Source organism: Zootoca vivipara, chromosome 17, assembly GCF_963506605.1.
Source record: "Zootoca vivipara chromosome 17, rZooViv1.1, whole genome shotgun sequence".
NCBI classification, from domain to species: domain Eukaryota; kingdom Metazoa; phylum Chordata; class Lepidosauria; order Squamata; family Lacertidae; genus Zootoca; species Zootoca vivipara.
Genome location: NC_083292.1, coordinates 4,946,574 through 4,966,982, shown reverse-complemented (window position 1 = coordinate 4,966,982; position 20,409 = coordinate 4,946,574). Strand labels below are relative to the sequence as shown.

Genomic DNA, 20,409 nt, shown 5'->3' with positions numbered 1-20,409 from the left:
TACAGTTCCCTAGATAACGGCGCTGGTTTGGTGAGCTTGGTCTCGTACCTTGGACTCAGAGGCATTATGCAGACTGAGCTGCAACAATATAAAATAAACAGTTTATTATTTTGAGTGTGCATGTGTGTGTAAATGGGTAATGTATTTTAGAATTTCTGTTTTTTGGAAGCCGCCCAGAGTGGCTGGGGGAACCCGGCCAGATGGGCGGGGTATAAATAATAAATTATTATTATTATTATTATTATTATTATTATTATTATTATTATTTATAAATTTTGCTAAATAAATTCATGAATGTTGACATGTTCTAACCTCTTTTTAGCTTGTTGCTGATATTGTTTCTAAAATGATTTAAATTGCTTGTTTTTAATTATAGTTTTAATATTTCTTGTAAACTGCTTGGTGGCTTTGCTACAGTCAGGATACATGGATACATACATACATACATACATACATACATACATACATACATACATACATACATACATACACACATTTGTTGTTTAGTCATTTAGTCGTGTCCGACTCTTCGTGACCCCATGGACCATAGCACGCCAGGCAGTCCTGTTTTGCACTGCCTCCCACAGTTTGGTCAAACTCATGTTCGTAGCTTCGAGAACACTGTCCAACCATCTCGTCCTCTGTCGTCCCCTTCTCCTAGTGCCCTCCATCTTTCCCAACATCAGGGTCTTTTCCAGGGAGTCTTCTCTTCTCATCAGGTGGCCAAAGTATTGGAGCCTCAGCTTCACGATCTGTCCTTCCAGTGAGCATTCAGGGCTGATTTCCTTCAGAATGGATAGGTTTGATCTTCTTGCAGTCCATGGCACTCTCAAGAGCAGGGGTCCCCAAACTAAGGCCCGGGGGCCGGATGCGGCCCAATCGCCTTCTAAATCCGGCCCACGGACGGTCCCGGAATCAGCATGTTTTTACATGAGTAGAATGTGTCCTTTTATTTAAAATGCATCTCTTGGTTATTTGTGGGGCCTGCCTGGTGTTTTTACATGAGTAGAATGTGTGCTTTTATTTAAAATTCATCTCCGGGTTATTTGTGGGGCATAGGAATTCGCTCATATTTTTTCCCAAAATATAGTCCGGCCCCCCACAAGGTCTGAGGGACAGTGGACCGGCCCCCTGCTGAAAAAGTTTGCTGACCCCTGCTCAAGAGTCTCCTCCAGCACCATAATTCAAAAGCATCAATTCTTTGGCGATCAGCCTTCTTTATGGTCCAGCTCTCACTTCCATACATCACTACTGGGAAAACGATAGCTTTAACTATACGGACCTTTGTCGGCAAGGTGATGTCTCTGCTTTTTAAGATGCTGTCTAGGTTTGTCATTGCTTTTCTCCCAAGAAGCAGGCGTCTTTTAATTCCGTGACTGCTGTCACCATCTGCAGTGATCAAGGAGCCCAAGAAAGTCATATACATAAATACATCACTTTATTTGTATGCCACCTTCCACAGCTAAAACCATGCTCAAGGTGGCATATAACATGAAAAAAAATACACAATTCAAAACACATAAACAATAAATAAAACATCAAAAAGTACACAACCAAACTGAACAATTTCCACCTCATAGTAATAAATATACAAAATAAAAACACAAAAAATAATATCAAAAGAGCAACGCCCCCCAAGAACACCTCCTAATCACCCCAAGAGTCAAGTAGTATATAAATTTTGTTCAGTTGTTTATTGATGCTAAACATATACGTATTTCTGCAACAACAAAAGCCAAACCCAGAAATAAAGCCGAATTCCAGTGTGAGGAGGGGCAGTGGGGTCCTTTGTCGACTCCTCCCCGCACTTTAGCTGCATATGCATCGCCCCCCCCCAAAAGAGAGGCAGTTCCCTGTGAACAGATTCTGATGGATTTTATCAACTTCTATTCATCAAACAATCCTCAGGAGGGCAGGACACCCTCGGAGTCCGTCTCTGGGCTTGCTCTCTTGCAGAGGCTTGCCCATGTTGCTATGGCTACCTCTGCCACATTGCAAGCTGATGTGACCAGCCTGCTCTCTAATGCCAGCCCCACAACTGCCCTCAGTTGCTTTTGGGCAGCGCTTCTGGTTTCCCAGGACAGTCCAGACCTAGAGCGGTGGATCTGAGGTCAGTCTTTAGTTGCATTAAATTATGGAAGGGGGAGAGAGAGGAAACCTGGTCCTCTATTTGAAAGGTCCCAGAAGACACCTCTCTGGGAGTGTTTCTTGCAGGACTTGTGGCGGGGGGGGGGGAGTGTGACCAGCGGTAAGCAAATCTGTCCATTTTGGTTTCTCTTGCTCGGTTTCTCATTGTACCAAACTTGAATTCATTTCCAAATCTGTTTCTGGGTGCTTGTTCTTTTTTAAAAATAATCCTCTAGAAAATTCATCAGCGTCTTAGCGTGAATTTCCCATAATATGCGCAATGCTTTTCCCTAATACAGTTCATTTTGTGTGTTATTTCTATGTCTACATGCATAGTTATGCACAAGTTGCCTCTGTTTGTGCATTTTTCTATGCATGGTTTTTGCATCGCAGAATTCAGAGAAGCGTGAATTTTCGACGATATCTGTGTTTCAGTTTGCGTGTTGTGTGAAACTAAATAGAATCAAACTTCTCCCCCAGCCCTAGACATGAGCAAGGAGCCCCCTTAGCTAGACAGATCTGGAGTTTGGCTTCTTTAAAGTGTATTTGAGACAGCATTTGATTATGAGGCCATGTTTGCTTAACATTTAGGATCGGACTGAATTTTAGTATACGTATGTTTTGATCTTAGCCCCAAGTGCCTTTGGGAAGGGATTCAGTTACAAACTACATGTAAATACAGCAATGTGAGTTTGTGGGAGGTGGAGTAAGTCTATATTGATGGAAGATCAATGCCTACTAACAACAGTGGCTCTAAAATGGGATCAGACACGTTCCCAGAGGATTATGGCTTTAGGAGCGCCTATTTGCTATGACAGTTATATATATAGGTTTTTAGGCAGTCTACCTCTGGTGGCCAGTTTCCTTCCACCTTCCTGTTTGTGGGCTGCCTGGACATAAAATGCTAGGATGAACAGGGCCTCCTTGGGCTCTGCAGCCAACCAGAACCCAACTGAATGGAAACAGAGCCAAAACACATTCAAAATGCTTTGGGACACCACCTCAGCATCACATGGCACAGTTAATTAAATATATTACCAATTTGCTTTCGTCAACCTGATGCCTTCCCATCAGCCTCAGCCAGGACAGCTGTTGTAACCCAGAACATCTGGAGGGCATCAGGTTGGCAAAGGCTCATATAGATAAGAACCAGTATTTCACGTCACAACTTGGTTTTTAAAATAAAAATAAACATTGATTGACATTTATATTTTGTTTTGCAACCGGAAAAACAAAACATTTGCCTCTATTACAGGCCAAATTCTGCAGATGTTCATCTATATAATTCTATAGAGGGTTTCCAGAATTGAATTCATCCAACCATGGGTGAGTATTTGAGTATAGGAAGCATATCAAGGAGGGGAGGAGGAGGAGGAGGACATTAGATACAGGTGTACAGGTGAGGGGGCGGAGAGGATCACAATCCGTAATCCATCTCCCTGCTCATCTTCTTAATGCCAGAAGAACAATGGTTCAGGTGGATTAAATGCAGTGCCAAACGCAGAGCTTCATTCTCACCTTTAAACCAGGTTGAGGAACCCGAGGCCCTCCAGATGTTGTTGGACTACAACTTCCATCATCCCTAGCTGATGGCCATGCTGATGGGAGTTGAAGACAAGCAATAACTGGAGGGCCACAAGTTCCCTATTGCAGCTTGAACCATCACCAGCCATGTGGAGGGGCAGCCCAGGAGGGGCCCATTGTAATACAGTGGCAGATGCTGTAGTCCCATGTGCACATTCGAGAGAATAAGGCCACGTTCACACCAAACATGGATGGACCTTTTCTGTGGTGGCTCCCCATTTGTGGAATGCTCTCCCCAGGGAGGCTCGCTGGGCACCTTCCTTTTATATATCTTTAGGCGCCAGGTGAAAATGTTTCTCTGTAACCAGGCCTTTGGCTAATCAAACAATCTGTGAACTTTTAAATGTGTGCGGCAGGGCTATCGGTTTGTTTTCGTTTGTCTTTGTTATATACAGTACTGTATTTTTCCGTGTATACGACCAGGTTTTCCCCCTAAAAAAAACATTGTTCCAAAATTGGGGGGCATCTAATATTTAGGACCCAGGTGGCACTGTGGGTTAAACCACAGAGTCTAGGGCTTTCCGATCAGAATGTCAGCGATTCGAATACCCGTGACAGGATGAGCTCCCGTTGTTCGGTCCCAGCTCCTGCCCACCTAGCAGTTCGAAAGCACATCAAGTGCAAGTAGATAAATAGGTACAGGTACTACTCCAGCGGGAAGGTAAACGGTGTTTCCGTGCGCTGTTCTGGTTCACCAGAAACAGCTTTGTCATGCTGGCCACATGACCCGGAAGCTGTCTGCGGACAAACGCCGGCTCCCTCGGCCTATAGAGCGAGATGAGGGCTGCAACCCCAGAGTCGGACACGACTGGACCTGATGGTCAGGGGCCCCTTTACCTTTACCTAATACATGGGGGCCATCTCTCCCCCCATTTTCTCAAATCGGAGTCCCCCAAAATAGGGGGTGTCTGATACATGGGGGCGTCTTTTAGACGGAAAAATACGGTATTTTGCATTCTCATTTTGTTTTTCTATCTTGTAAGCCACCCTGTGTTATTTGGATGAAATGTGGTATACAAACTTATTAAATAATAACAATAATAACGATGCATTTAAAGCACCAGGATACCACTTTACCCGTCGTGGCTTCCATCAAAGAATCCTGAGAAATAGAGCTTGCTAAGGGTGCTGAGAATCGTTAGAGGACACTTATTCTCCTCACGGAGCTACAATTATCAGAATACCCTGGGAAGAGGGATTGATCATCAAACGAAAGGGGATTAGACAGATTAATGGTCTAAACCACTGAGCCTAGGGCCTGCTGATCAGAAGGTCAGCTGTTCGAATCCCCGCGACAGGGTGAGCTCCCGTTGCTTGGTCCCAGCTCCTGCCAACCTAGCAGTTCAAAAGCACGCCAAAAAGTGCAAGTAGATAAATAGGTATCGTGAATCCAATGTCTTTATTCAGACCAGGTCTTTCCATGTTTTTAAGTTCGCTGCTCTGGTTTTGCCAGAAGCGGCTTAGTCATGCTGGCCACATGACCCGGAAAAACTGTCTGTGGACAAACATCAGCTCCCTTTGCCAGTAAAGCGAGATGAGCGCCACAACCCCAGAGTCATCCAGAACTCGACTTAACTGTCAGGGGTCCTTTACCTTTTAACTTACAATGGGAAAGTGGAATTAATATCTTTGAATGCCAGTTGTGGGTAGAAGCTACTGCCTTCACACCCAGCTTGTGGGCTGAACCAAGGTATTTTTCTGCCTGAGGATAAGATGGTATGGATGGGCAGCTGAATCTTACATTAACCGTGGTGCTGGGATGGTGGAAGGCAGTGAGAGTTACCATAGGTACCTAGTGGCTATGCCTCAGGCTGCAGAGCCCCCCCGTTCCACCCTTTAAGTGACATCTTTTATGACATTTCAGGGTCACTTTAAGGGTCTAAAATGGGATGCCTGCAGTTCTGTCCTCCAACATCTTGATGCCTGAGGCAGCTGTTTCACTTGGCCTAATGGTAGGGCTGGCCCTTTCCAGGGGCATCTGTATGCCCACTGTAGGATACAAGATGCTAGTTTATTATTATTCTATATTTCTTTCCCCCCCGCCTTTTTCCCCGACAGGACTCAATGAGTCTTTGGTCCGATTCAGCTGCAAGGCTCCTCTTGGTCTTAGGAGTTGCTAAGAGGCTCGTTCTTCAGGGTTCAGCTTCTTCTTTGGGGCTTCTAACTGTTAAATCTACACACAACTTCATGGTTTGCCAGCCCCCGAGTCTTACACCCTGTTCCACGGCTGGCTAACAAAATACACAGAGTAGAGACCAAGAGGGAAAAGGTTGAATTGGCAAGATCTCCTGGGCAATTGGTGCCTCACAATATGGACACCCTTGCCCTTGATGTCACCTGTGATGTCACCATGACCTTATAAAGTCTGGGCAAAATAGCTTAGCCAAAGGATGCTTCAAGGAACAGAGGCAGGTCCGCGGGTGGAAGAGGCAGTGGACCAACAGGGCTGTCCGAGCAAATAACATCAATGTAAACTTCCACATGCTATCTGGCCATAGGAATAGGACTGTTAAGGTAACTCATTTATTGGGGTTTTTTTATAAACAATTTATTAGATTTTCCAATTAAAACACATTTAAAGACATTAGACAAAACAAACAAACATTCAAAACAACACAATACCATACATCATTCTTTTTAACTTTCTCACAATCTTCTATTGACAATGCTCCGCCGAGCTTGACCTCCCTCCCTCCCCTCAATTGGTTTTCTAATCAGTTCTTATATCGCAGTTCCTTTATATCTTCCCTTTAATGTCAATTCGTAGGATTTATTTCAATCCTGCAAGTGTCTTTAAACTTCTACAGTTCTTTTCCATATAGTCCACAAATTTACTCCAGTCTCTTTGGAACCTTGTTTCCCCTTGGTTCCGGACATTTATTGTTTGAAAAATGCATATACCCCAATTGAAATATGTTTCCAAGGTGGCTCATGTGAGGTAGGGGCAAGGTCATTGTAAAATTATTATTTAATGTATGGCAGGGTTAGTTGCTTTGTAGGCCCAGAACAAGAGGCTGTTTACTGAAGAACAAGTTAACAAACAAACCCATAGGAAAAGGAAAGTAACTACCGGTAGTCGTAAGGAGGTACTTACAGTAATAATAATAATAAAAAGACACTCCCCGAAAATAAGCCATAGGCTTATTTTCTTGAGTAAAATTAATATAAGACGGTGTCTTAAAATGTGGGAAACACGGTACCAGAGCAAGCTGAAAGGGTGGAGACTTACCGTAGCTCCAACACATAGCAAAGGGAGACAATGTTTAGGTCTATCACTTCCCATTACTAATCTATTGCACAGAATAGGTTCTTTAAAAGCTGCCTTATACTCATCCAGCCAGAGCCGGCCCTACCATTAGGCTGCCTCAGGCAGCTGGTTTTACGGTTCACAAAAGGGCAGCACATTGTTAGTGGAAGAAGCACTTGTAAGCTTTTCTGCCTTGGGTGCAAACTTAACTTGAATGGCTTTGGACACTATGCACCTTGAATTGCCGTGTGTGTGTGTGTGTGTGTGTGTGTGTGTGTGTGTGTGTGTGTGTTAGGGTTTCCAGACTCAATAGAGGACAGGACGTCTGTGCCTTAAATTGCCCTGCTCTCTTTTGAGTCTGGAAACCTTAAAGAGAAACCAGCAGACCCTTTGCTTGGAAATTAAACAAAGGGTCTGCTGGTTTCTCTTTAAGGTTTCCAGACTCAAAAGAGAGCAGGGCAATTAAAGGCACATAAGTCCTGTCCTCTATTGAGTCTGGCAACCCTAGTGTGTGTGTGTAATTTGCTGCTTCCTTTCAGATGCAGCCCTTATCCTACATCTACCTCAGGATTGTCTACACCAGGCACCCCCAAACTTCGGCCCTCCAGATGTTTTGGACTACAATTCCCATCATCCCTGACCACTGGTCCTGTTAGCTAGGGATCACGGGAGGTCTAGGCCAAAACATCTGGAGGGCCGCAGTTTGGGGGTGCCTGGTCCTCACTGACCAGCAGCAACTCCCCAGGGTTTCAGGAAGGGGGATTTCCCAGACCTTTCCTAGAGATGCTGGGGATTGAACCTGGGACCATCTGCATGCAAAGCAGGTGCATTGACACAGGAAACAGGTGTGATGTTGTATCCTTAAAATAGTCACACCTAGTATTTTCCACAATAAGACAGTAGAATTTGCAAGGAGAGAGATTTAAGGTTGTCTGGAATGTATACTTTCTGCCTTGGAAACCTTGCCCTCCAGTCCTAAATGTGTGTGCCTGCTGATGGATGGTGGGTGATGGAAGGGAACTCTGCACATGCTCAGAGGTGCTTTTCTTCTGACAAGATTTAAAGCATTTCTTGAGCACAGAGAAATAATATGTTTCCTGTGAAAAACTCATTTCACCTGCAGTCAATCAGCTTGTTCTCTTCATTGCTCCAACTGTTCGACTTCTTTATTCCATTTTTTTATAATTTGGTTGCTGTGCAGTTATTGTTGCTTTAATGTTCTCTTTTATTACCTTTGCTTGTTTAGCCTGGTATTTAATTTATGAGAAGCTCCACTCTCAGATCAGCAACCAGGTGATAAAAACACTGCTTGTAAAAAAAGAAAGAAAGCCAGTAAGTCATCCTGCAGAACCCATGGCTACGAAAGCCGTCTCTCTAATCCCTAAGTTTTTTATTTGTCCCCTTCCAGGCAAGGAAAGTATGCCCATTGTTAAGTATCCCAGGACAGTTGACCCTCTTTGGTATGAATGGGATAGGAAGGCCCAGAAATGCGGATTAAGGCACACCGTTTACGCTGTCAATGGCGATCGGTACACTGGCGAATGGCTGGACAACCTAAAACACGGTAAGGAGAATGCAGAGCAAGAATAATAGAATATGTTGCAGTATATTCCAGGCAAAAAAAACAAACAGCAGCCTGGAGAGGCCCAGCGATTCCCTCAAATAAAAAAGTCTACAGTTTGTCTGAGACTGCATGCAAGAGGACTTAATTAGTTTCCACACAAACTATTTCAGGAGGCCACAAGGGCAGCTGGGAGGAAAAAAACAACACAAGGATATTCCTCCGTATTTTAAAAACGTAAAAACTAATCTCAGGTTGGATCCCTCTCCAATGCATGTTGAGGCAAGCAGCTCCCTTGGGAGCAGGGGCGGAGGAAGGGGGGGTGCAGTGTGGGTGGGCTGCCCCGGGTGTCACCACTGAGGGGGGTGACAAAATGCTGGGCGGCACTCGGCAGAAGAAGTTGATAGAATATATGGAACTGTCTGAACTGACCGGGAGACTCCGAGATCGAAGTGAAGCAGAAGTGGAAGAAGACTGGAAGAAATTCAAAATTTATTTAAAGAATAAGCATATAATAGATTAGAACTAGTGGAAGTGAGGGAGATAAAATAGAGGTTGTAGATAATGCAATGGTGTAAAATAAGTATTGTTAGAAGTTGATGATAAATTAAGCAAGAAGAAAGATTTGGAGAGAATATAAAAGGTTAAGATGTAAAAGATATAGAAATAAGGTAATATTAAGTAATAACTAGAATTATAAAGTTCTCGAAGCTACGAACATGAGTTTGACCAAACTGCGGGAGGCAGTGCAAGACAGGAGTGCCTGGCGTGCTATGGTCCATGGGGTCACGAAGAGTTGGACACGACTAAACGACTAAACAACAACAACTAGAATTATATAAGATTTAGAGTTTACTACTGAATAAATGTAAAGAATCGCAGAAGGAGGAGGAATGAGGAAGTCAATAGATTAGCAACAAGGGTTATAAGCTTGAATTTTTGTTTTTACATTTTTTGTATTTTTTTGTATTGTTGTATTTTTTGTGTTTTTTATGTTTTTAAATTTTTTTTAATTGTTTGAAAAAATCTTAATAAATATATTACAAAAAAACCCAACAACAACAAAATGCTGGGCGGCACTCACCGCGGGGCCTGCAGCGTGCCCAAGCCACGCGCCTCTTCTGGGAGTGACATGGTGGCTTGGGCGCCTGCAGGCTCCGCGCTGCCCCAAACAGTCCTCCTGCCACCTCCCCCTGAGCTGTAGGGCGGCTGAGTGGGAGGAGGCAGGCAAACTCTTCAGAGGCCCCGCGGAGCGTCCTGCCCTGGCTGGCCCCGCCCCTGAGCGCAGGGCACACGGACCGCCCCAGGTGCCCAATCAGCTTGTTCCGCCGCTGCTTGGGAGAAGAGATGTAAAGAGATCAACCTTTAAATTAGTAAAGCCAGAGCATGGAAAAACAACCCTCTTACCCTGCAATCTGCTATTCACAACAGGTAAATTGCTTCTGGAAAAGAGGATCTGATTAACTGCCATTAGACCCTTTCCTGACTGAGAGGCAAAGGAACATACATGCTTGTGCGCGCACACTTTGCTTTCCCGAGGGATAGACGTAAGCAGTCAATCTGACCCCTGAAAGAGGAAGTGTGGAATAAAGACGCTCTTCCAACTTCCTCCTTCAGCACTATGTAGCTTTTCAGGAGAGAGAAAGGTACCTTCAACCACCTTGAGGCCAAGGGGGCAGTAAGATAGGCTCAAATGCTTAGCCGGTTTCAGGGCAGTGGCTCTAATGTTTTCCCCCTCTGGACCACACTTTCAGAATAACAATTTACTCGTGCCACACCAGTCTTTTGATTGATAAGATATACCTTGGAAAACAAAAGGAAACAACAACTAGCAGTAAAGAGATCAACCTTTAAATTAGTAAAGCCAGAGCATGGAAAAACAACCCTCTTACCCTGCAATCTGCTATTCACAACAGGTAAATTGCTTCTGGAAAAGAGGCAGAACACAGAACACAACTACTTTATAAAATGATCATGAGACCATAGCTGCCAAGTTTTCCCTTTTCTCACGAGGAAGCCTATTCAGCATGAGGGAATTTCCCTTAAAAAAAGGGATAACTTGGCAGCTATGCATGTGACACCCAGAAAGTCAAAACATGAATCATTCCCAAAATACAATTATAAACAAGCCTCTTACATACATACCTTAAATGTGTACACAAACTCAACGAGAGGTTACAGGTAGGTAGCCGTGTTGGTCTGAGTCGAAGCAAAATAAAAAAATTCATTCAGTAGCACCTTAAAGACCAACTAAGTTTTTATTTTGGTATGAGCTTTTGTGTGCATGCACACTTCTTCAGATACACTTGAAACAGAAGTCAGTCCCTTATGTATATGCAGAGGGTGGGGGGTGGGAGGGAATGGGTGATGGGCTGATGGGAGTGGTAAACCTGTAGATGGCTGTTAACGACTGCTGATGACTGCAATTGGTCCTGCAGGGAACGAGAGGTGTAAGCTTGCCGTATCACTTCTTGATGATCTCGCTCTCGTTTTGAAAATATATCTACCCATATTCTGCAAATAAATAAAATAACAAGTTGATACTATACTACGCTACACTGAAATTCTTAAATGTTTATTTGCTTGTCCTGGAATCTTCCAGCCACACTTGCCATCCTCTCCTGCCACACCATTGCCGTTGAGAACCACTGTGCCAGGGGAGAAAGACCACAAGGGTGGCATCACACCCCCTCGGACACGGCACTGGTGACCCCTTTTCTATGTCCTGAACAGTAAAGTACAGGGCAGTGCCTTTGTAAATCATTTTTCTTTTTCTTTTTCCAATCAAACATTATATAAATTTTACGAAATGAATGAATAAATAAATACCATGCAGTGGTGCTGAGGACACCCTCCTCTGTAGGTGGACGATTTGGGCTCACAGGAGTCTCTCATGGATTTGCTTCATGCCCTTCTCTCAAAACTAGATAACGATTCATTTATTATCTAGTTTGGAAACGATTGGCTCAAGTAAATTAAAACCATAATGCGCAGGCAGTTTTATTGGTCACAAGAGAAAGTCTGTCCTACCAGTTCCTGCCTTTTGTCCCCATCGCCAGGCAAGGGCACACAGACATGGAAGAGGACAGGGGCCATCTACAGCGGAGACTGGAAATTTGGAAAACGGGATGGATATGGGACATACAGCCTCCCTGATCCCATCACAAAAGACTACAAGAAAGTCTACTCGGGTTGGTGGAAGAACGACAAAATGTGGGTGAGTCGTGCTCTTTTGCAATGGTGGATGCAAATGTATGCCTTTAAAAGTGAGCCGAAGGCCAGAATCTGATCAGCATTAATATCAGAAATCAGGGGGGGGGGGTTGCCAAAGCTCTGAGCTGCTGCATTCTTCAGCCTGTACAATAGACTCCTGCTGAAATTCACTAAGTGCCTTGTTCCTTTTCTGAGGTGAAAATTTAAAGCACTGCTGGTCCCCCCCTTCAAATGGTATGTGCGCACTGCGTCATGTGATGGATTATGTGGGGCGGGGCTTACCAACCTGCCCCAAATTTTTATTTAAGTTGGCACACCCGCTTTTAATTCCAGGAGCCTCATGGCTTCCTTAATTCTGCTATCCTCTCTTGAGTGACATGACAGGAAGAGAGCAAGCCATGAGGGGAGTGAACAGAACCAGGTACCTCTGCATTTTTTGCCCTCACACTTTGGTGGTGTGGATCCAGCCCAGAAAGTAGGGGTGGAGGAGAAATTCATAGAATCATAGAACTGTAAAGATGGAAGGCACACCAAGGGTCATCTAGTCCAACCCCCTGCAATGACGGGATCTCAACTAAAGCGTCCTTGACAGACGGCCATCCAGCCTCTGCTGAAAAACCTCCCAGGAAGGAGATTCCAACACCTTCTGAGGGAGCCCATTCCACTGCTGAATGGCTCTTACCATCAGAAAGTTCTTAGTCAGAATCTGCTTTCTTATAACTTGAAGCCTTTGGTTTCGGCCCCAGCCTCTGGAACAGGGCAGCCCTTTATATATGTGAAGAAGGCTATCCTATCTCCTCTCAGCCTTCTCTTATCCAGGCTAAACAGACCCAGCTCCTTCAATCGCTCCTCATGAGACTTGATTTCCAGACCCCTGATCACCCTCCTCTGGATACGTTCCATCTTGTCAATATCCTCTCCTTAAAGGTGAACCTAGCTAATTTGCGCTTTCCAAAACAATTTGTTGAACCACAACATAGGCATCCTTCAAAATTTGCACTTCTCCTGATGTTGCAGTGCAGTTCTCCAGCCCAGTATTGTTCACAAACACACATATACTTGTGTGCATTAAGATGCATCTATTGGTGAAGACAGCATTACAGCAAGGGAAATAATGTCTGTTAGGCATAAAAAGGAGAAATTCACACTAAAACTCTGGTGAGTTTTATGAGGACATTAAAAAAAATACAACAACAACCAAAAAGCTGGCATGGAGAAATGAGAAGCTGAGAGAAAACAATTGTTTGTTTGTTTGTTTGTTTGTTTGTTTGTTTGTTTGTTTATTATCCGCCCATCTGGCTGGGCTTCCCCAGCCACTCTGGGCGACTGCGAATTGAATATTAAAAACACAATACAGCAACAAAGTACCAGCTTTTTAAAGAAAGACAAATTAACATAAAAGTTAAACATTTCAAAGAGAAAGTTTGCTGTTGTGATCGTCCACATGAATATCTTTTGATTTTAGGGATACGGAATAAAATTTTACTCAGATGGGGAGTATTACGAAGGGGAATGGGCCGTTGGGAAGAGAAGCGGCTGGGGCCGAATGTACTACAAGGATGGCTCCATCTATGAAGGCCAGTGGTCCGAGGACAAGCCAAGCGGGCAGGGCATGTTCCGCTTGAGTAAGTACCGGCCTGCTGCGGCCATGATCCTCGAGAGGTCTGGTCCTCTATGCCTTTGGGCAGTGCTCAGAAAGGACCCCAGCCCTTCCCACCCACTCAGAACAGAACCTAAGGCCAGCCAGATGGTGCCGCCGCCTACATTCTCAGCTCTCTTTGCTCAGATAGACTGCTGCTGCTGCTCAAAAGGTGGCTTGCGCAATGACAACAACACAAGGGCTTGTTGCTGTCCGTGCCACATATCTCCATTTACCCCACCTCAGCTCACACCAGTAGTCTTTTGAAGACTTAATGGGTTTTAGTGGTTTCAAGTACAGGGCCCCTGCGCACAGAAGCGAAAATCACATAAGTTGGGAGCACCCTGGAGGATGTGCAGGAAAGTGGTGGCGATGGCTGTGCTACCCCGCACATCAGTGTGTAAAACAATATAATAATAATAATAATAATAATAATAATAATAATAATAATAATAATAATTTATTATTTATACCCCGCCCATCTGGCTGGGTTTCCCCAGCCACTCTGGGCGGCTTCCAACAGAAAAATAAAACACAATAAACTATTAAACATTAAAAGCCTCCCTGAACAGGGCTGCCTTCAGATGTCTTCTAAAAGTCTGGTAGTTTTCCTCTTTGACATCTGTTGGGAGGGCGTTCCACAGGGCAGGCGCCACCACTGAGAAGGCCCTCTGCCTAGTTCCCTGCATCTTGGCTTCTCGCAACGAGGGAACCGCCAGAAGGCCCTCGGTGCTGGACCTCAGTGTCCGGGCAGAATGATGGAGGTGGAGACGCTTCTTCAGGTATACTGGACCGAGGCCATTTAGGGCTTTAAAGGTCAGCACTAACACTTTGAATTGTGCTCGGAAATGTACTGGGAGCCAATGTAGATCTTTCAAGACCGGTGTTATGTGGTCTTGGCGGCTGCTCCCAGTCACCAGTCTAGCTGCCGCATTCTGGATTAGTTGTAGTTTCCGAGTCACCTTCAAGGGTAGCCCCACGTAGAGCGCATTGCAGTAGTCCAAGCGGGAGATAACTAGAGCATGCACCACTCTTGCTAGACAGTCTGCAGGCAGGTAGGGTCTCAGCCAGCGTACCAGATGGAGCTGATAAACAGCTGCCCTGGACACAGAATTGACCTGCACCTCCATGGACAGCTGTGAGTCCAAAATGACTCCCAGGCTGCGCACCTGGTCCTTCAGGGGCACAGTTACACCATTCAGAACCAGGGAATCCTCCACACCTGCCTGCCTCCTGTCCCCCCAAAACAGTACTTCTGTCTTGTCAGGATTCAACCTCAATCTGTTAGCCACCATCCATCCTCCAACAGCCTCCAGGCACTCACACAGGACCTTCACTGCCTTCACTGGTTCTGATTTGAAAGAAAGGTAGAGCTGAGCCCCTGCTGAGCGCCTGGTCTCTTTGGGGCTTCCTCCACCCTCACTGACATCCTCTTCAGGCTCTGGCAACATTTGTGTTTAAATTTCCTGGCCCCACGTGTATATGCAGTCGCACGTGTGTCGATCAAACGTCAGTGGCAGGGAGACAGCTGTAAAACCCAAACTCTACTTGCCATGCCATCCTCTGATGGGAGAACTTTTCCAGCCTGGGGGCCACATCCCCCCCCTTCTGGCAGGTAAGGTCATATGGCAAAGTGGGCGGAGCAGCAAGTGTAAGTTTTTGCCTTTAGGCCAGTTTCTCCAACCGCTCTTCAGTCCAGGGAGGCCAGAGTTCATGAATGTATTCCAGCCAGGCAAAAATGTTTGGGGCCAGTGAGGGGGCAAGGACTGGGGAGAATCCCAAGGGCAAGAGATCAAGGCCTGGAGAGGCACACTGGCCTCCTGGGCCAGAGGTTCCAAGCCCTGCTCTACCGCCTCAAAAGCATGCCATGCTTTGCTGAGCCAATGTGGTGTTTGGGTTAACAGGCTGGACTAATTAGATCCATCAAGACCTGGGATCAAATCCCACTAAGCCAGGCATCCCCAAACTTCGGCCCTTCAGATGTTTTGGACTACAATTCCCATCTTCCCCGACCACTGGTCCTGTTAGCTAGGGATCATGGGAATTGTAGGCCAAAACATCTGGAGGGCCGCAGTTTGGGGATGCCTGCACTAAGCCATAACAAAGGTAACTTGGGAACTCTGGGTCGATTGCTCCTTCTCATCCTAACCCCGTCTCTCAGGGTTGTTGTGCAGGTAAAATGTGGGACAGACCCATACTGATATGCTTTATTGAGCTCCTGAGAGGAAAGGGAGGATTAAAATGTCCTTAAAAATTATTATTGTGCCATGCTGAGCAAACACATAATTTAGTGCTGTTTTAATAGCTGACAGCATGTTTACACGAACTTTTAAAACAACAGTTTGGTAGTCCTGCCCAGGTTATGCCGAGGGCAGGTACACTTAATTACACCGCTGTCCAGGATCTGTTTGTATCTAACTTCCAGCATCAGGAAATTGATGAGATGAGATTTAGAGTCTTGGCGGTTATCTAGAAATGTCTTTAGTTTCTAAAAGGAGATGTAATGACTGTGCCTTGACAGATTTCAAGAGGATTCAGACTTGATATCACTTTGTACCTGAAAACCTTGAAGCACGGGTGACACTTCCTTAGCAGAAGTGCAATTTCACTTTGCATGTGCTCAGAGGTGCTCTTGTACTATCACCTCTTCCAAAACTGAGGCGAGACATTGAAAAGAAGATTATGGGGTTAAAATTAATTCCTGCTGGGATGTTCTGGGTGTTAAGGATATGATGGATTTTAAATCACCTCTGCCACCACCACAAATTGAATAATTGGTCCTCCAGAGACATTGCCCAATTGATTGTGAACTGGCTGGATTTTTCCTAAGGTTTAAATTAGCTAATTAATACATTGTTATTTCTTTGCACCTGCGGGTTTAATATAGTCAGCTCTGTAACTGGAAATTTTGCAAGGCAGGGGGTAAGTGTGCCTTCTGTTAGGTTCGCGATGGACAACCGTCCAAGATCGAATAGCTGGTCCTGGCTGCTTGCCCAGAGAGGGTAAACCGAAACGTAGGATTCATGCAGTTTTGCTGGCTCCTCCCTTTCTTGCAAAAGGATTTAAGAGAGTTAACTACAGCATCCAAACTGTGACGGGCACAGCTGGTGGGGCCCTTGCGACGGACATGTGCTTGCCCCATTGATGGAATTCCTTCCCCAGATAAATTTGCCTGGCACCCACATGAATATATTTTCGGTACCAGGCAAATGCTTTTATTTCTCCACCCTTAATGTTTTTATAATTTTATAACCTGTCTTGGAAGCATCACCAAAGAGCAGTATATGAAGCTTTCTGAATAAGGAAAGAGGGAGAACAGACTCCAGTCTGTTCTCAGAACTGCCCCATCCAGAATTTCACCATACCTAGGAACTTGTGAGCATAAAGACTTCTCTGCAGTCCAAGTTTCCTCCTGACCATTGAGTCAGAAGCAGGTTCCGTTCTGTCCATTTCAGCAGGGTATTTACTTCCAGGTAAGAAGTGCTTCAGGGGCAAAGTCTGCAGCCACAATGACCTGCCCCAGTTGGGGGGGGGAGGGCAAACTAGACCATGATAGAACCATTTGTTAGGAGATGCTTGTGAAAACACAAACCACCTTCTCTCTCTCTCTCTCTCTCTCTCTCTCTCTCTCTCTCTCTCTCTGTGTGTGTGTGTGTGTTTAAAAAAGCATCAATCCCACAAAAATCTCTGTGTCAATTGCAGAAAATGAAAACCGGTATGAAGGGTCCTGGAAGGACGGGAAGAGGCACGGTCCAGGGAAATTCATCTACTTGGACACAGGGCAACTTTATGAAGGCTACTGGGTGGCAGACATTCCCCGTTGCGGAACCATGATTGATTTTGGCCGCGATGAAGCCCCTGCACCAACTCAGTATCCCATCCCAAAGGTAATCTCTGGGTTACAGGCTCCCCGCAGGCCCAAAGGCCAAAACGTGTCTCTTCCTGCAAGCCAACACCTGAGCAGAGAGGGAAGAGCAATTTCAGTCTCTGCTCCAGCTGCCCAGGACCTGCCCACCTCAGCTCCTTTGGCCTCTTAAGCATGGAGAGTGCAAATAGCTGGATGTGGGGAAGCTTTTCTGATGAAGGGCAGTTGACCCACAGGAAAAGTCAGCTGATGGTGGGAGCCAAAAGTAGGGTGGGTCAGAAGCAAAGTAGATGGGAGTCTGCAGTATGACCCGAAGGGAGCAGAGAAGAAGCAGCAGCTTTTTCTAAACAAACTAATTGTCTTTTCCGGGTTATTGAATTTTTTAAAAAACGAACAAAAAACAGAATCTGATGCTTATGCATGTAATAATCTTATGTAAATCACTTTGTGAGGGAGTATATAAGTGCTGTAAATGAAAGAAGGAATGAAGTGGAGAAAGACCCATCCATTAGTTCAGGCATCCCCAACCTTCGGCCCTCCAGATGTTTTGGGCTACAATTCCCATCATCCCCGACCACTGGTCCTGTTAGCTAGGGATCATGGGAGTTGTAGGCCAAAACATCTGGAGGGCCGAAGGTTGGGGATGCTTGCATTAGTTTCTATGGCAACAGAACTCACTTTTAAAAGATGCGAATGGTGGATACTTAGCTGTGAGCACCTAAGGCCATTACCTTAACAAACGAACTGGGCTGTCCATTGCAGCAAGCGTCCTCCTATAGATTCTAGCCTCCCACAGGCATGGAAGGGACACACAGGAGTCATCATGACTGACCCCCTCCCCCAAACCCCCCTATATGTATATGTATATGTATATGTATATGTGAAAGACAATATGCTGTAACCCCGTGTGGTGCATGTGTTTGTGTTAGTAACAGTGGGGTGAGGTGGGGGAAGAGAGGGGTGTGCATTTTTTTATTCTGCCTGTGTGTGTGTGTGTGTGTGTGTTTTATTGATATTTTGTCACACCCGCTTAAAAGACTATGTGGGGAGCTGGAATGTTGCCAGTTCAAGTATTGGCAAGTAGGACTTGCAATGCTTCCATAGGCTATCCCCTCTTTCTTCCCCTGGCATTTCCCACCCTCATTCTGTTTGAAGAGCAGTAAGAGGACTGTCATGTATTTGGAGGTATCCTTAGTTTGAAGGGCTGCTCAGTTCAAGTCCACTTTAAAGGCAGAAAGAACTATGGAGGAGGAGCCACAGGGTCCCATCAGCAGAGAGCAGACTAGTCCAGCTCTCCCAGCCAATGCAGAGAGGCATTGCTGCTGTATTTCTATTTAGAGTACAGTAATATCGCGGGTGGCACTGTGGTCTAAACCACTGAGCCTAGGGCTTGCCAATTAGAAGGTTGGTGGTTCGAATCCCCGCGACGGCGTGAGCTCCCGTTGCTTGGTCCCAGCTCCTGTCAACCTAGTAGTTCGAAAGCACATCAAAGTGCAAGTAGATAAACAGGTACCGCTCCAGCGGGAAGGTAAATGGCGTTTTCATGCGCTGCTCTGGTTTTGCCAGAAGCAGCTTAGTCATGCTGGCCACACGACCCAGAAAAACCGTCTGTGGACAAACGTCAGCTCCCTCAGCCTATAGAGTGAGATGAGCACCACAACCCCAGTCGTTCGCGACTGGACTTAACTGTCAGGGGTCATTTACCTTTGTTGTTGTTTAGTCGTTTAGTCGTGTCCGACTCTTCGTGACCCCATGGACCATAGCACGCCAGGCACTCCTGTCATGCACTGCCTCCCGCAGTTTGGTCAAACTCATGTTCATTTACCTTTACTTTTAATTATTTCTAAGTTGGCATCTGTACATATAAATTAGCATATGAAAATTTTATGCAAATCTGTCTCCTTTTTGTTTATTTTTTTGGCAATGTATTAAATTGCAAACACGCCCCCCCCCCGTTTCTTTCAGGTTGAACTAGCGGACCCAGAGGGTGTGTTGGAAGAAGCTATTGTGTTGCTAGAAAATGCCGAGGAAGCAAATTCTCAACCTCAGAAGGAAAGATGACAGCTGACAATCCTGCCCTCCAAAGCTGGGGTTCCTTCCCGTTGAAGGCTGTGCAGCAATGTACAAAGAGTTCTTTCCCAAGAGATTCCCAAGTATTCCCATTCCGATGCTTTCTCTCTGCCCTCGGCCTGCTCTCCCTTCTCTGCTCCTGGATATGCAAGGGGCCCCTTTGCTCACTAGTTTAGCAGCTGCAGCTACACAGAGGGAAGAGGGACATGGTAGAGACCTTGTGAGTTCAAAAATACAAGATACCGCACATTTCTTTGCAAGTTGCTTCCTCTGGGTTCTTGAAGCAGCTAGTTGCCCTTTGCACTTCCCAGAGCCAGCCCTGATGTTAGTGCAAGTGAGGCATGCACCTCAGATGGTAGGAGGTGCTGAGGGGGGGAGAGGGGCTCGAAACCCTCCAATGGAAGGAGGGTCTATAATTCTTCCTGAGTGAATCTCTGGCACATGCTGGGGGACAAAGCAAAGAAAAGATTTGGGGTGGTGACTGCAATTCTCTCCTCTTCTTGAATTCAGAAAAGCTGTCTATTTTGAACCACTTTTTTGTACCATCAAGGAGAGAGACTTTGAAACTGGGGGTAAATATGATTGACACTGCAACCCACCACAGCAGGGGGGTGGGGGACGGGGTGACAAAGAGAGTGACAGCCACATGAGGCACAAATTGTGTTGTCAAGGAGAGGATTCTAAAAGAGTCCCTGATAAGATTCTCTCCATCATGATTGCTTCTTATTTCAAGACTCTCTAAAATACACATTTTGAACCAAAGCTCTTAAGAGTATCACTTCCTCCCTTCTCCAAGTAAGGAAACCTTCACAGAAAAGGAAGAAGGAAAAAGAGAGAGAAATCTTCGGAAGCCAATGATGTACCTTCATTAGAAGCAAATGAACTTGCTTAATTTGCTAGTATGCAGGTTAACACCAAGCAACAGATAACAGCTTGTGGGGCTGCATCAGAACGGTTCTGGCACCAGCAAGACAGCTTCCCCCAAGCCACTGCTGTTAGCATAATGTTAGCAAGAGAATTCCCCCCCAACCTGGCACCCTCCATATGTTTTGGACTACAGCTCCCCTCAGCCCAACATCAGGAGGGGCACAGACTCCCCCCCC

The 20,409-nt window shown here is 45.5% G+C and overlaps 1 protein-coding gene across 1 annotated transcript; it reads left to right on the top strand.

Moving 5' to 3' along the window:
* The first annotated feature begins 1,988 nt into the window (after positions 1–1,988).
* On the top strand, positions 1,989–19,660 carry MORN3 (MORN repeat containing 3). The gene is made up of 7 exons (XM_035097732.2): positions 1,989–2,110; positions 3,383–3,453; positions 8,367–8,522; positions 11,579–11,736; positions 13,198–13,357; positions 17,074–17,258; positions 19,202–19,660. The coding sequence occupies exons 2-7, from the start codon at positions 3,450–3,452 to the stop codon at positions 19,295–19,297; spliced, it is 759 nt and encodes a 252-aa protein (XP_034953623.2). The 5' UTR covers positions 1,989–2,110; positions 3,383–3,449; the 3' UTR covers positions 19,298–19,660.
* The last annotated feature ends 749 nt before the right edge of the window (positions 19,661–20,409 follow it).